Below are 13,928 nucleotides of genomic sequence, written 5' to 3'. Positions count from 1 at the left end.
TCTGATAGCAACCATCATTCTCATGCGTGCTACCACTGATGCCTTGTTGTGTTCATCCATGCCCACATTAAGCCTTTCTCTGCCTTCTCCCCTCTCTAAACACAGGCCTGATCCTGCTAAACGCCTTGCACACACAGTGACTTCAGGGAGAGTTCATGGTGCTCAAAGCCTTATTAGCCCAGGCTTTATCTGTAGGGGGTGATGAGATCCCCAATGACATCAATCAACACACCTTCATTAGAGTTAGAGGAGCTACACTGATTTATGGTAGCTGAGGATCCAGCTCTACACTTCATAACCTTCAGTACATCATCAAACCCATGCTGAATTCTTTGTTCTCCACAGGACTGATTCTACAGCCCCATAAATGCTTCCCGTGTCCCTCTGTCCTTTTTGCAAACAGAGTTCCCCTCTCCATATATAACCCTCTTTTAATCAACAAGACCAGCGTGTCTGGCAAGACTGCTGTGTCAGGCCCGTTTTAGAAGACCCTAAGCTCCTTCACAGCTCAGGCATCCCTGTAGCTGGCTGTGGATTCCAGATTAAACACACAGGTTTATATGTCTGCTGAGACCATGTTATTAACTCAGCCTTTTACAGTGCCCTTTGATGCCATTAATTATTCTTTACTAGTTGTTAATTGTTTTTCCCAGACATCTAGTTTCCGAGTCCCTTCTTAGAAGAAAAGAGGAAAAAAAGCAAACAAAACCAAACTCCCAGTTTACCAAATGCAGCAGAATAAGCACTGTGGAAAGTCAGATCCAGCCCAAACAGCTCAGACCCCCAAGCCCGGAGCCTCACATGGCTCGAGCCTGGGTCTCCAGCCCTAGGGCTCTCTATGCCATACCTCTGCCTAGTTACACGCCAGGAAATTGCTCTGCTCTCCCAGCACAGTTTAAAAAGACAGTGAGGCCACTTCAACATAGAAAAAAACAAGCTACCTTTTAACCAAAGTGAAACTCAGGTTGAAAGCCAGTTAACTCTTGCTTTCAGATGATATCAGGCTGAGTTAAGCACCACCAGTTCAATGCAGAGTAGGCTCATCCTATGTGTCCAAAGCAGCATCTTACAACCACCCAGTCGGTCGATGCACACTTGCCCCTAAAAGGCAACGAGATGCAGCACTATGGGGGCTCAGGACGATGCTTGTTTTCACACACAAGAGGAAGCATGAGGCCCATAACGCTAGGCAAAAGTGGGAAGAGGAGGTGACTATGTACTAGAGAGGAAGAGGAAGGCTCTTACTTGCAGTCGTGCTTTTCGATTTCAAAGTGAGGGTTGAAGTTGAGGATAATCTTCTGGTTGGATTCAGGGGCGTAGATGACCCACTCGCAGTTCTGGTGGGAGGGGTAGTCATTGGGGTACCCCGGGGAGGTGATGTACCCGGCATCCTTGGAGTTCAGGCGGCCCCCGCATGGCTGAGCTGCAGAGACACAGAAGGGAACAAGGCATTGGTACGGGTTCTGGGCATCAGCTGCACACAGCCGGTCCCTCTGGGCTACTGCTAGGGGTGGTCTGATAAAGGCCATTCTCCAGGCCATTGACATCCATTTGGTACTCTAATATTTCATGTTAATCTCTGGGCAAGGGCAATTATTCTACACAACAAACCTACTCCTATTCCCCTCCGCCTCCTGCCACACTTACATACCACATTTCACACAGACTAGAAAAGAGAAGTAAATGCTCTTGCCGAGGCAATTACAGAGCCATAAAGTAAGAGAGAGACCGATATCAGATCATCTGAAGCTGCCTTGTTTTATCCCTTCTTTTGCCTCCTTTGCAAGCTGCTCTGTGACAGTCTCCCACAGCTGTCCCAGGAGACACCAAAATTTGGACCTTACAAATCTGATACATCTGCAGGAGCACAGAAAGCTTTGCTGTTCCCAAGGAAGGAAACTGAGGCATGGCGGGGCTGATGGCAAGCCCAGGCCCACCTACGCAGCCAGTGGCAGAGCTGAAGACAGTGTCTGGCCCTCCTGGACCTGGCCTGCAGCCCCGTGACAGCCCTTCTCTGCTTGCTGTGCTCTCCCTCCCCAACTCTGTGTGTCCCCACGACCCCATCTTGGCAGACTGGCCTCCCGAAACCTTTCAAGCTAACCCAGCCATTGGAATTGCAGACGCGAATAATCAGCAGTGGTGGTTTTGTGGGGCTAGCCTGCAAATGACTGGCAACGGCTGCGTGGTGAGCAGAGGAAGCACTCTCAGCTTTGGGTTAGAACAGGCCCTAGAGGGTGATTTCATCTTCAAAAAAACATTTAATCTCATGAACACTGCAAATCAAATTTATTATTGCATTACTTGCTGGGAGGAAAATCTGCATCACAGGGTCAATTGATAATGCACTACAAATCCCAACCAAGTCCCTTTCTCCACAGGTCCCCTACTGCGTGCCCCTCGCTGCACACCCTGCCCTGTCCCAGCGCCACGGCCCCACGAGCTGCCACAGCTGCACCCGGAAGACAGCATTGCCTCTTCACACCCAGCAAAATGGGCAAAAAACAGCAAAATGGGCGAAACCCAGCACAAGCCTAAGCCCCTCCACAGGGCAGGCTGGCAGGCATACGGGGTGACCCTGGTCCCACGTTGCAGAAAGGCTTTCCCCTCCCTGACGATAAGCAGTGGGGTACAACGCGGGACACAAACCCTCGTGGGTTGTCCCCACTGCAAGGCTGTCCCCACAGCCTCCCCACAGACCCGGAGGGCTCCAGTCCCGCACCGGGTGTGCTTTCCCAGGGCCCATGTGTGTACGCCTTGCAATGGTGCCTGGGGCACATCCCATGCCCCCAAGGAAGCCGAGGCACAGGAGAAGCAAAGCAGTGCTCGTGTGGGCTCAACCCCATGCTGCGGGTCTCGCTCTGTCCCTCTGCCATGGGGTCCATGAGGCCCCAGGAGTGGCCCCTGCCAGGCTGTCACAAGTCTGCCTGCTCTCAGTGGGGACATCCCAGCCCGCCTTCAAACTGCCCTCTTCCTAGAGCTAACGTGAGCAGCAGGAGCGAGGCAGGACCCCTTGGTGGTAATGCTTCCTGGAAAAAAGCACTTTGAATAAACAACCTGCTGCCTGCACGCTGCCTGCAGAAAATGCACGTGCCCTGTGCCTGCAGAAAATGCACGTGCCCTGTGCGGGAACAAGGGCAGCAGGAGGGCCCTTCATGGGGAAGCGAGGCTTCCTTCACCATGAAAAAGCACTGTCTCAGTTTCCCCCATGTTTTTCATGCCCTCTAACACATTCATTCTTCAAAATAACTTTCTTCTCACACACCCAAAGGCAGCTCTGCAGCTTTCCCTTTTTTCTTAAAATAATCCTGTAAGTATCCTGAAAAATAAGAGGGGAAAAATCGCAACACTGCCATGGAAGAGCTGAGAGGACCAAAAAACATCTGGTTTAGTTCCACAGGAGAGCTTGCTCAACACACAAACATTTACAAACCTACGTTCTTGCACAAATCTCTTCTCTCAGCAAGGCATATTTGCCCACACACGTGTCTATGTGGGTTCAGGGGGAGAGAAAGAGAGACATTCACGTGGAAGGAAGAAATTCACGGACTTGTTGACATCAATGTACAAATAGATGTGTAATTCACACTTCACTCATGTACGCACTTTCACACCTTCTCATAAAAATTCACACCTCGTTTGCACACATGTCCACCCGCTCCAGCAAAGAGAAATATTCAAGCTGCAGATTATTTTTCTTGGAAAGGGCAAAGTCTCGAAGCAATGAAAATACAGTCAATCCTTCCACACCTCGTCATCCCCTCCCCGTCTCTCCAGCTTTCACACACATGCTACCCGCTAGGCTGATACCACCAACATCACCCACCACTCAGAAGCTGCTAGCCCCTTACTTGCACTGGATGCTATGAATACTCTGTGAGCCATTGCAACTCAACCACTTAGAGGGGAACTGCAATGTGAACAGGGGTGTCAGGCTCCAGCTTGCTCTAGCTCTTCCCTGACAAATGAACCCAGGAGCAGACACCCAGGCTTACCCTGATCTTAAAACTTCTCCCTTGCCCTGCGAGGCCATCGCAGGTCAGCAGGACTGAGCTAAGGAAATCCCTGGGCTTGATCCTAATTTCAGGTCAGCTTGGTGCCCAAGTTAAACTGCTGGTGAGGACTGCCTGAGTAAGAGGGGCTGGAGCCCAGCTCTCTGCGGCTGTGGTTTCTGCAGCAAAACGGACAAGCAGACAAAACCACTGAGTGGGCAGGAGCACCAGCCACATCCCTCAGGTGTTCAGATACCACCAGGAAAATTTCACCATCTTTCTGCAGCAGGGAAAGCCTTCCACCTGCAGGAAAGCTTATCTGCGTCTCTCAGAGGAACAGATTTTGTCCTCTCATTCATCCCTCCCCAAGAAGGTCCAGAGAAATGAAGGCAGCTACTTCAGTACAGTGCTGCCTTGTCCATGCACAGCACCAGGCCATGTGGTGGGCAATAGCATACCAGGGAAACCAGCGCTTCTTAGAGTTAACTGAAGAGGCAAAATGACTTTAATATCTTTGTAATTGTTCTGTCAGGATTTTTGTCTTTTGATTCACTGGTATCTAGCAGATAAACACCTGCAACAAAAAAAAAATCTATCACTGTGCCCACTGACAGGCAAAGGGTTTGCCTCAGCAGACATGCCAACCACTAGCTTTCCATATAAAATCAGGCCTGTTTTGTACACAGTAGAGGGTCAAGCTTCTACATAAGTATGTCCTTTCAAACTGATGCATTGAATCCATGCAAAAAGAAAAAAAAAAAAAAAGAAAAAAGTGAGTGACATGGCTACTGCCTAGGCTGTATGCTTTGGAAGCAAGACGTGCTCCACAGCTAATGGGCTCTGGCAGCTTTTGCCAGCTCTGAATTCACTTAATAAAATTAAAATTAAATTCTGAAGTATAAGCCAAGTCTGCCAGGTGCGTGGGACACCCCATTGCTCAGTAAGCAAAACGCAGGCGTTGAAAGCAAACTGCTGGGGCCCCTGCCAGCCCACACGGTGGAGGGGCCAGTGGAGCGCTGTGGTGATGGCGAGACCATGGGAGAGCAGCTGGGCTCCTCAGTGGAGGCTACAGAGGTCAGCACTCCCTGGCAGTGTAGGAGCAGGCTGGCTTCAGGATGGGAAATCCTCAGATCCCATCCTTTGTTAAGACCCACCACATGACTTACATTATCCCAGCAATCCTCTCCTTGCAGGACCACCCCAACAGGTCCCCGACAGGGGAACTACACCAGAGGATGACAACCAAGCCATAGGGATGGGAAAGGGAGACCTGGAGAAGCTTGCGAGGGCAGACTCCTGCAAACGCCGCAGCATACGGCAGGCAACTCCAAAGTTTCCCACGGAGATGGGTATCAGCAGCTGAGCTCCTCACCCTTTGCGAGGGGCAGACTCCTCTTTCCCTGCCCTGACCTGCTGGAGACATCCAGGCTGATGAAGTCTGCCCCTGCTTCCCCCAGGCTGCAATGAGCAATCATCACTCAGGGGACCCAAAAATAACAGCCAGGGCCCGGGAACCTCCACCCACACTTGGGGTTTTTCAGCTCTGCAGCTCATCAGTGCATGCTGAAACCTTAGGCCGGGAGCAGAGCGTTCTCCTACTTGAATTTCCTGCCGATTAAACCCCTCTGGATTTCCCTCACCCCAGGAGAGCAGGGCTCACTGTTATTGTTGGACCTTCAACACAGAAACTAAAGCCAACTCTGCCTGTAACAAAAATAATCATCACCAGAGAGGCCCATTTCACAACAAACACATATACTACAGCCTCTCAGAGCTTGTAGCGTCCAGCAGAAAACTATCATGTGTTTTGATCTGCTGGGTTCAGTTTACTTTGGGGATGTAATTCAGGGCTGCGCACAAAATTTAAGGCATTCTTGTTGCCTTAGAGGCAAGCGGCAGCATCACTGTCTGTGCTGCTCGGAAAGAGCAGCCTTTGAGTGCAGCAAAGGAGCAAGGGAGAGAGATCCTGGGAGTTCCACAGCGGAGGGATGCACTGCCCAGCCTCGTCGCTTATTTCTCTTCCTCGCCTGAGGCCCTCACAGCCCAGCTCCACACTCTCATCCAACCACTGCTGAAGATTTCTATGTCCCGGGATTCAGTGCTGGGCAGAGGAGATTTGCCCTGCCAACCCTCTGACAGCGCAGCAAAATATGGGTCCTGGCACACATGACCTACTGCTCTCAGAGCTGCTGAACTCGGTGTGAGCCCTTGTGCAGCAAACCCTGAGTTTCAGTCGCATTAAAGTCAAACAGCTCTTCAAGAAGCCAAGTTTTTCAAGGTCCACGTGCATCCAAGCACTTTGCCAAACTCTGGCATGGAGGGGACAAACAGATCTCTTCTGCCAAGGATTCATTACCGTTAACGTTCATCCTGCCTCAGTCCCCAGGCTCTGGCCCTGAGCAAGAGTCTGTGCAGGGCTAACGTGGCAGGGGGGTCTCACCCCAAACCGTACGGCACAACTTTCGCATCAGGCAGGAACACAAATGTGAACACTCGGATTTAAATGATACATCTTAGCCACTGGCCAAGGAGAGAGACATAGTGCAGAGGAAGCTAACAAGATTAGATATTTTATCCCCAGTAGCATAGATCATTTTAGCAGAAGCGTGTTTGCTTTGGATTGCAAGACAAAGCTTCAAAGGCTTCCTGAACAAATTAATGGACAAACACACCCAAACAACACAAAGCACTTACACGCACATTTCATCCCAGAGCAGTACCCACATCCATGTCTTGGGATTTCACACAACCAGGGAAAGTCCCCTGAACATTTCATCAAGGGCCTTTACCAGTTTAACTGAAATTTCACTTAAAAGTAGAGGCACAGCAAAGCAGAATTTAAAGACTGCTTTTGTGATCTGAACGAAGATTTGTTTGATTGAAAGTGTCTCAGGCCTGTCACGAGACAGGCTCATAAAAACACTGTCTGGGCTTAAGCAAGAAAGGAACGCGCCAATCCATCAGTTGAGGAATGCAGCCGTTTGACCACTTCCTAAAGCATCTGGGGAGGGGTGCAATATATTCACTTTATAGCGCTGGACAGCAGTGAGAGGGGAACACCGGAAAGCTCAGCAAATGGAACATTTTAGCTGTGAGCCGTTGCAGAAAGACATAATTTAAAATTATTTTTAAATAAGAAAGGATTGTTGGAGGGAGGAAGAGAGAAAAGGAGATTTGGAGATTTCTTATACCTGCACTTTCTTTGCCATGTTAATCCACAGAATTAAGTGGAAACCTGAAAGAGAGACCTACTCAAGCTTCACCATGGAAAATGAGAGGGCCAAATCCTGCATGCAAATCCAGGTAATTTGCTTTGAAATCACTGGCATTCACCTGATTTCCACCCCCGCCGTTCTGCATAGCCACCTTCCAGGGGCGGGCATTGCCTTGTACCAGTTGAGTCAGTGGCAACCTTGACCTTTAAATGTTGCCACTTTGGGGTTTTGGTGGTTCCCGCCCCTGCCTTGTATCTTCGATGAGATTTCATATCCTGGTTTTACATGGTGCCACCTCTGTTAACTTTGTTATTTGTCATCTTATATCACAGGCAAATGCAATTCCAATAGGGCAAACAGCTTAATAGTGTTAGTCTTCTATAGCTATGTGTGCACACAATTCTCCCGGCTTGCCTGCGAATGTAATCAGTGGTTCTGGAATTACAACTCCTGGCTACTCCGGTAATCATTCAAGAGAGCTCGTGAGTGCGTGTGTGCACGTGCAAGGGAGGGGGATAACTGCATATTGAACTTGCAGCAATCATGCCTGTTTCTCCTGCCTCTGTGTTAGGCTCCCAAGGGTTTGAAGTCTCGTGGAAAGACACTGCCATCTCCCAGGAATAGGTGGCAGCTTCAGGAGACCTTCATGCTGCAGGTCGGGCAGTTTCTGAGGAAACGTTGCCAGAACCGCAGGCGGGGAAACAGAGATGCGGGGAAGCTTGAAGGCTCAGAGCAGAGGCAGAAATAAAGCAGAGGCTTCCTGCATGGCAGCCTGCCACCCTACCTATAGGCTACACTAGGAAATAATATGCGGATGAAACAATTTGCTGAGCCACCCCCATGAATGCTATCAATAACAGGCTGGTTCGAGGGGCATGGAGGAAAAGCAAGAGACATTTCTAATTCCACACACTGAAGAAAGAGCCATGGATTCACCTAGGGGTCCTCTCTGAAGAGCTTCAGGCTTGATGAAAGGTGTTCAATGCCTCTGAAATACTAATTAGTATTGTTATTATGACAATTTCAAAAAGGAAAAAAAAGCCTATCTCGTCCCTCATCTCCCCCCGCACCCTCCCAGCTTCCTCACACCTTTTGAGCCCATCTGTCGGGGTTTGTTCTGAAACTGAATCCTGGCTTTCCCCACTGGGCAATGGCAGTTTATTCCTGCCTCTTCCCAAAGTGGCTGGCAGAGCCTCTCCGAATCCTGCAACACCCCTGGCTCAGCCCTCCCTCCCAGGGGCCCTGTTGGAGCTGCAGAGCAAAACCCGGTGCCTTGGCGGCCGGCAGCCCCACGGATGGGACTGGACGGGACGGCAGGGGAAGCAATGCCTCCGGAGCCACTCGGGGAGAGGCCCTGCCGCAGCCTCCCTCCGCACGCGCTGCTGAGTAGCAGCGGCTTCAGCCTTTACGATGGCTTGCTCAAATCCAGCTACTGCTGAGCTTCACTACTAACGCCAAAGTTATTACACATTCTGGCGAGTGTCTTAAACACATTGTTTCCTGCTGAGCACATATTCAGCGGTCAAACAGAAAGAGAGGGAAGCAGGAGCGAGCCTGGGGGTGTGCATGAGGGAGAAAGTTGCCAAGGGGCTCTGGGGGCGTGAAGGAGAGCGCAGGGAAGGGAAGAATGCAGGAGCGTGTGCATGGCAGGCAGCAAGATGGGGGGGGACCGGAGGGGCTCTGTGCGTAAGAGAAAAGGTTGTCATTTGTGTGCTTGCGAAGAGAAAGGAGGAACCAGGGAGATAGTTAAGTGTGTGTATATGTGTCTACATGCACAAGGGGTTGGGGTTTTCCTCCCTCCTCTCCCCACAGGCATTCCCTAAAAACCAGGGGCCAAAGGAGCCTTTCAACAAAACGTAAGCAAAGTGAAAGGACAGTGTCCTTTTGGCTTCACCGTCTTCCTAGGAGGGACGTAGAGAAAGGCAGGCATTCAAGCCCCACATGGACAGCACTTCACAGCTAAGGGTGACACACCAGAACAGCTGGGGCAGATGTCCTGCCTTTGTCTCAAATGCATGGGGAGAAATGAGGGCAGGTTTCAAAGAGCCAGAGCCCAGCACTTCATCTCTGGAGCCCATTTTCTTTGGCTCATCAAGTATGAAGAGAGGAAGAAAACCATTCAGACAGAAAAGTCTCTCTGCAGCCATCCATCCCTGCAAGTAATACTTCAGGCTATTCTGCATGCCGACTCACTGCTTGTACCTCTTTCCCCAACCTGTTTGGGAAGAGGCTGCCTCACCAAGGCTGCGGTTGGGGCCCCAGCCCCCCCCCCCCGCGTTACCCTAGCTGTCCTCCCCCATGTGATCCATGGACACTGCTTGCATGTAGAAAGGGTTACAGATCCGAGTTGTGATTTCGAGTGTTTGGCCCTGTGCCTGCTGACCTCGTGCTGACAACTCTCTCTTCTGTGTCTGTGCTTGTGTCTTTTCACTGCACCCGCATCAAGCCTGGCTCAGGATCTGGCCTTCTGAGATTGTGATTTGGCTCAGGCAGGGAGAAGGCTGACCCTTTGATTCTGAGTATGATTAAAACCATGCTACTGTAGCGCTAAGCCGTGTGCAACACAGCTAGCAACAGCCCTGATTTATGTTGTTGCTAGTATTGCGGTTTCCACCAGGGTGTAGACAGAGATTTCGAAAATAGCCCAGCTACCTCTTTGTCTGTGTGTGTATTATAATTAGAAATGTGTCAAAGGGCTGTTACGGCGTGAGGGTAGAGCTGGAAACGTTCACACCCTGCCTCTGCCCCCACCTCCACACTGACACGGTCAGCCCCAGCTTGGGTGTGTGCAGGCACATCAGCTCTCCACACTTCCCGGATTAGACAACTGTATTCCCGAGACCCCATGGGGATGCAGTGGCGGTGACTTCACCGCACAATGGAGAGCAACTTTAGCAGCTTCCAGTTTGCTCTCAGGCTGCTGCCCCCACCATTGTGGCTAAATGCCGACTTTTTCTATTATTTCGATTTCAGATAGGATCACAGGTCTCAGATATAGGCGATTTATTTTCCTAGCACAGCTGGTCTGTCAGAGGTCATATAATTTGGCAGCAATCCCAGTGCTTAAAAATTAATTTTTCCTTATTAATACAACTGGGGGTCCCACAGGATAGGATCCCAGCCTTATCTGAACCTGACAGCTTCCTAAACCCCATGAAGGATGCTTTCTCCTCTCAGGCTATCTGCAATACAAGGCCACCATGTCCTGGAGCCCGGCGGCACTGGAGGTTTCTGCTAGGAAACCAACCCGCCCGCCTGCCCAGAGCAGCACGCTGCTGGGATGGGGAGTGCTGCCTTCTCCAGCCCAGCATAGCGGGTTGCTTTCTCATTTTAACCTTCTAAGACATGCACGAGGTACCAAACACAGAGTAAATACCGGGAAGGGGACTGGGGGGTGAGAAGGAACAGGGCAGGGAGATGGGAAATGCCTCCGTAGAGCCCCCTGGGACCAGTATGCCTGCCTGTCACTCCAAACACCACACACCAGGATTTTTCTGCGGCAGGAAAGTTAGGAAAACAAAATGCAGCATCCTAACCTGGGTCAGAGCCCCCCACTGAGCTTGTATCAGTCGTTTTCAGTGATGCTCCTGACAACTGTCTGATTCCTAGGCTAAAAAAGCTTTTGTTCCCAGTAAGAGCCGAGTTAACAGCACAATGGGCAAAAGGCATTACACTCAATGCTTGTATGGGTGTGTGTGCTCGTGTTTGTATGTGCGCGGCCGTGTGCCTGCTCGGCAGCAATTTGTTTTGGTCCCCCTCCCCACCTTGGTACATGTCCATTACTGAAGATGCTAGCTTTTAAGCAAACTATTCGGAAGGCTTCAAGAGTGAGCTCTGCTCGGAGCTGCATAAACATCATCTGAACAGCTCTGTACTTGGGTCACTCAAATCTGTTACTTTCTTACTTGATTGCTTTTTACAGGAAGATGAAAAACACACAGCCATCCAGGCTTCAGGTTTATCTTCCAGGGTCTCCCACCCACTCCCCTCCATGGTTATCTCAGGGTTTGCTTGGATACATACAAATTGGCAGCTGCACTGTTTATCTCTTACCGTAGAAATATTGCACTAGGGTTTTTTTCCATGTGGATTATCATATTATTGTCTATTAAAAACATCTCCCCTCTCTACTAACCTCCCTTAGGGAACCTTAAGAGGGACTTTCATAATGGGGGAAGGCTTTCAGATACACCAGACTGAAACATAAATCCATCTACCTCTGGCATGTTTTTCTTACTAGGCCGGCTAATTTACTGGAGCTGAGCATAGTCTGACCAAGGCTCACATCCCGTTACCCCATACCTTTGCTCGCTGGGCTAGCAATAAAGTCATTTGACCGGGTTTGCAGCGCCACAACAACGTCTTGGGAAACAGCCGCAGAGAAACAACTTCCTTGCTGGCTCCAACACCATGTGATGCTCTGCTTAGCCGGGAAAACCCCGCGTTCAAATAAACATTTCTTACAGCGACTGAATGGCCTCAGTGACACGGCTGGCTGATAAACCCCTTCCCAGTCAGAAGTCCTGATCCCGAGCCCACTCAAGGACAGAAGGAGGTGTACGCACGGACACAGGCACACACTCAGGCTCAGCAGCCACAGGGATCGCAGCCAGGCCGGCCAGTGCACCCTCAGGAGTGAAACTCAGCTTTCAGCCCGATCCGCCTCAGCACAATACCCACGCCAGGAGACCAGACACTGCCTCTGCACCGGGGACCATCTGAAAAGACTCCTGCGCCCAGCCCGGGCCTCCCAGGACTTTGCCCTTTCTCTTCACCCCATCGAGCGCCTATTCATTTGTTTTCCTATTTGAACAAAAGATGGGATTTTTTTTCTTTCCTCTGTCACCATAAGGAAGGAGGCGATGCCAACCGGCAACTGAATGTACACGGAGCGTGTTTGCCGGGAACGTCTGTGCTTCGCTGCTGCAAAAAAAGAGGGACTTTCTCAGGAGGCAGAGACTCTCCCACTTCCCTTTTCAAGGGGGAGCTGGTGGCCATGCCGCTCCGGGGCAGGGGGAAAGGCAGGGACCCACGGACGCACACCGCGCCTTGCCATCTATCGCTGCCCGGGCCAGACGGCGGCTCGGGACCCTGCGTCCCCGCGGGCTGTCCGAGGCATGTCCCGAGGCCCGTCCCGAGGCCCCCACTAACGGGAAGGGAAGCCCACGGCTCAGCAGCTGCTGCCTTGGCACCACCGTCCCGCCAGGCAGCGCCCGGGCTGCTGACCGCAGACGGAGCCCCAAGAGAGCGGTGGACGGCGGGGTGAGGCATATCCTTTTCCTCCAGGTGGGGACCCCGCTGCCTCCGCTAGCCGGAGCCAAAGCCAGTGGCCGGGGAGCAGAGGGCCCAGCCTCGGCCCGCCCTTGCCCCTCTCCCGTCCCCAAGCCGAAGCAACGCCAGCACCGCCGCTTCCTCCCAGCGCCTCCTGACAGCCCAGCCTAGCTCTTAAGCGAGGACCAGAAGAACACACTCGCGCCCCCAGACCTGCCACGAACCCGCCAGGTCCCGGGACGCCCCGGCGTTTGCAAAGTTAAGCGCGGGTCCCGCGCGTACCGCGGGCGGGCTTTCCCGGGGGGCTGCCCGGAGCGTGCCTCCAACGGGCGGGTGCCGCCACCGCCGTCAAGCCTCGCCCGCTCCCAGCGCCGCCCTGCGCGGCTCCCGCCTGCCTGCTCCCTGCCAGATGATTCTCATTTCTTACCTAAAGTTTCCCGAGGTTGCCACCGGGCACGGGGCCGCGGGCGTCCGGATGCGGGCGCCCGGGATGCGGCTGGTCCCTACCGCTTCCCCTCCCTTCCCCGTCTCCGTCCCCCCCCCCCCTTCCAAAAAAAAACACCAGCGCGCAACTTTCCAGTGCGGCTCCGTCCCCTCGCCCCTTCACGCCGGGGGGCTGCGCCATCCCCGCCACGCGCACGAGCCCCCCTCCCCGGACCCCGTACTGCGAAAGCTGCGCGGCAGCCGCCGATCCCTCATTTGTTCCCTACGCGATGCCCGAGGCCGGGCAGAGCCTCTGTGCGTGCGCCCGCGGCCGCGCACGGGCACCCGAAAGTTGGGCGGGCGGGGAGGGCTCCCTCGCCCACGCGCGGCCGGGGGCATCCCCCGCCCCGGGGGACGCCTTACCTGTCTCCGCCGTGCCTCCGGAGCCGGGCAAGCACAGCCCTAGAAATCCCCACGCGAGAAGAAACGTATCCATCCTTCGGAAGAAATTAATAAAACAAAAAACAAAAAAAAAAAAAAACAAAAAACCACCAAAACCGCAAAACCAACAACCAAACCACCCGAGGCTGCGGGGCCGAGCTTCGCCTCCCTCCCCCGAGCGCGCCGCGCCGCGCCCCGCGTGGGCGCCCCACTCGCGAGCGGCTCCGGCGAGGCTCAGCGGGGGGCGGCGGCGGCGGCCTCCCCCGGGCCGGGGCTGCGGGGCGGGCGGTGCCGGCGGAACGCCTCTCCCCTAGGGCGACCCGCGGGGCCGGCGCCTCGGCATCCCCCGGGGCGCGGCGGTGGCGGTGCGGGCTGGGGCGCCGTCTGCGCCTCCTCTCCCTCCCCGCCGGCGCCTCGCAGCCTTTTCAGGCAGGGCGGCATGTGGCTGTCAGCGCCGAGCGCCGGCGCCGCCCCCCTGCGCCCCCCCCCCTCCGCCCGCGCACCGCTCCGCCCCGCCCCGCCCCAGCGCTGCGGGAGCCTCCGCGTTTCCCCGGAGGGGAAACGCGGAGGCTCCCGCAGCGCTGGGGCG

At 53.3% G+C, this 13,928-nt stretch overlaps 1 protein-coding gene and 1 long non-coding RNA gene across 9 annotated transcripts in view; one reads left to right on the top strand and one right to left on the bottom strand.

The window, feature by feature from the left end:
* Positions 1–13,749, bottom strand: part of NRP2 (neuropilin 2) — a 90,607-nt gene extending 76,858 nt beyond the window's left edge. For 7 of the 8 annotated variants that reach the window (XM_069781658.1, XM_069781663.1, XM_069781660.1 and 4 more), the window contains exons 1-2: positions 13,322–13,748; positions 1,246–1,423 (exon numbers count right to left, since the gene is read on the bottom strand). In XM_069781658.1, the coding sequence (XP_069637759.1) occupies positions 1,246–1,423; positions 13,322–13,394 (251 nt within the window). In that variant the 5' untranslated portion in view covers positions 13,395–13,748. Of the gene's footprint in view, positions 1–1,245; positions 1,424–13,321 lie in introns of all 8 variants that reach the window. The other variant, XM_069781659.1, reaches the window with a different exon arrangement.
* Positions 6,968–13,014, top strand: LOC138685120 (uncharacterized). The gene is made up of 2 exons (XR_011324364.1): positions 6,968–7,292; positions 11,445–13,014. It is a non-coding gene; the product is annotated as an uncharacterized lncRNA (long non-coding RNA).
* Positions 13,750–13,928: the final 179 nt, after the last annotated feature.

Source organism: Haliaeetus albicilla, chromosome 4 (assembly GCF_947461875.1).
Source record: "Haliaeetus albicilla chromosome 4, bHalAlb1.1, whole genome shotgun sequence".
NCBI classification, from domain to species: domain Eukaryota; kingdom Metazoa; phylum Chordata; class Aves; order Accipitriformes; family Accipitridae; genus Haliaeetus; species Haliaeetus albicilla.
The sequence above is the reverse complement of the archived record's forward strand: the minus strand, read 5'-3'. Positions and strand labels throughout refer to the sequence as shown.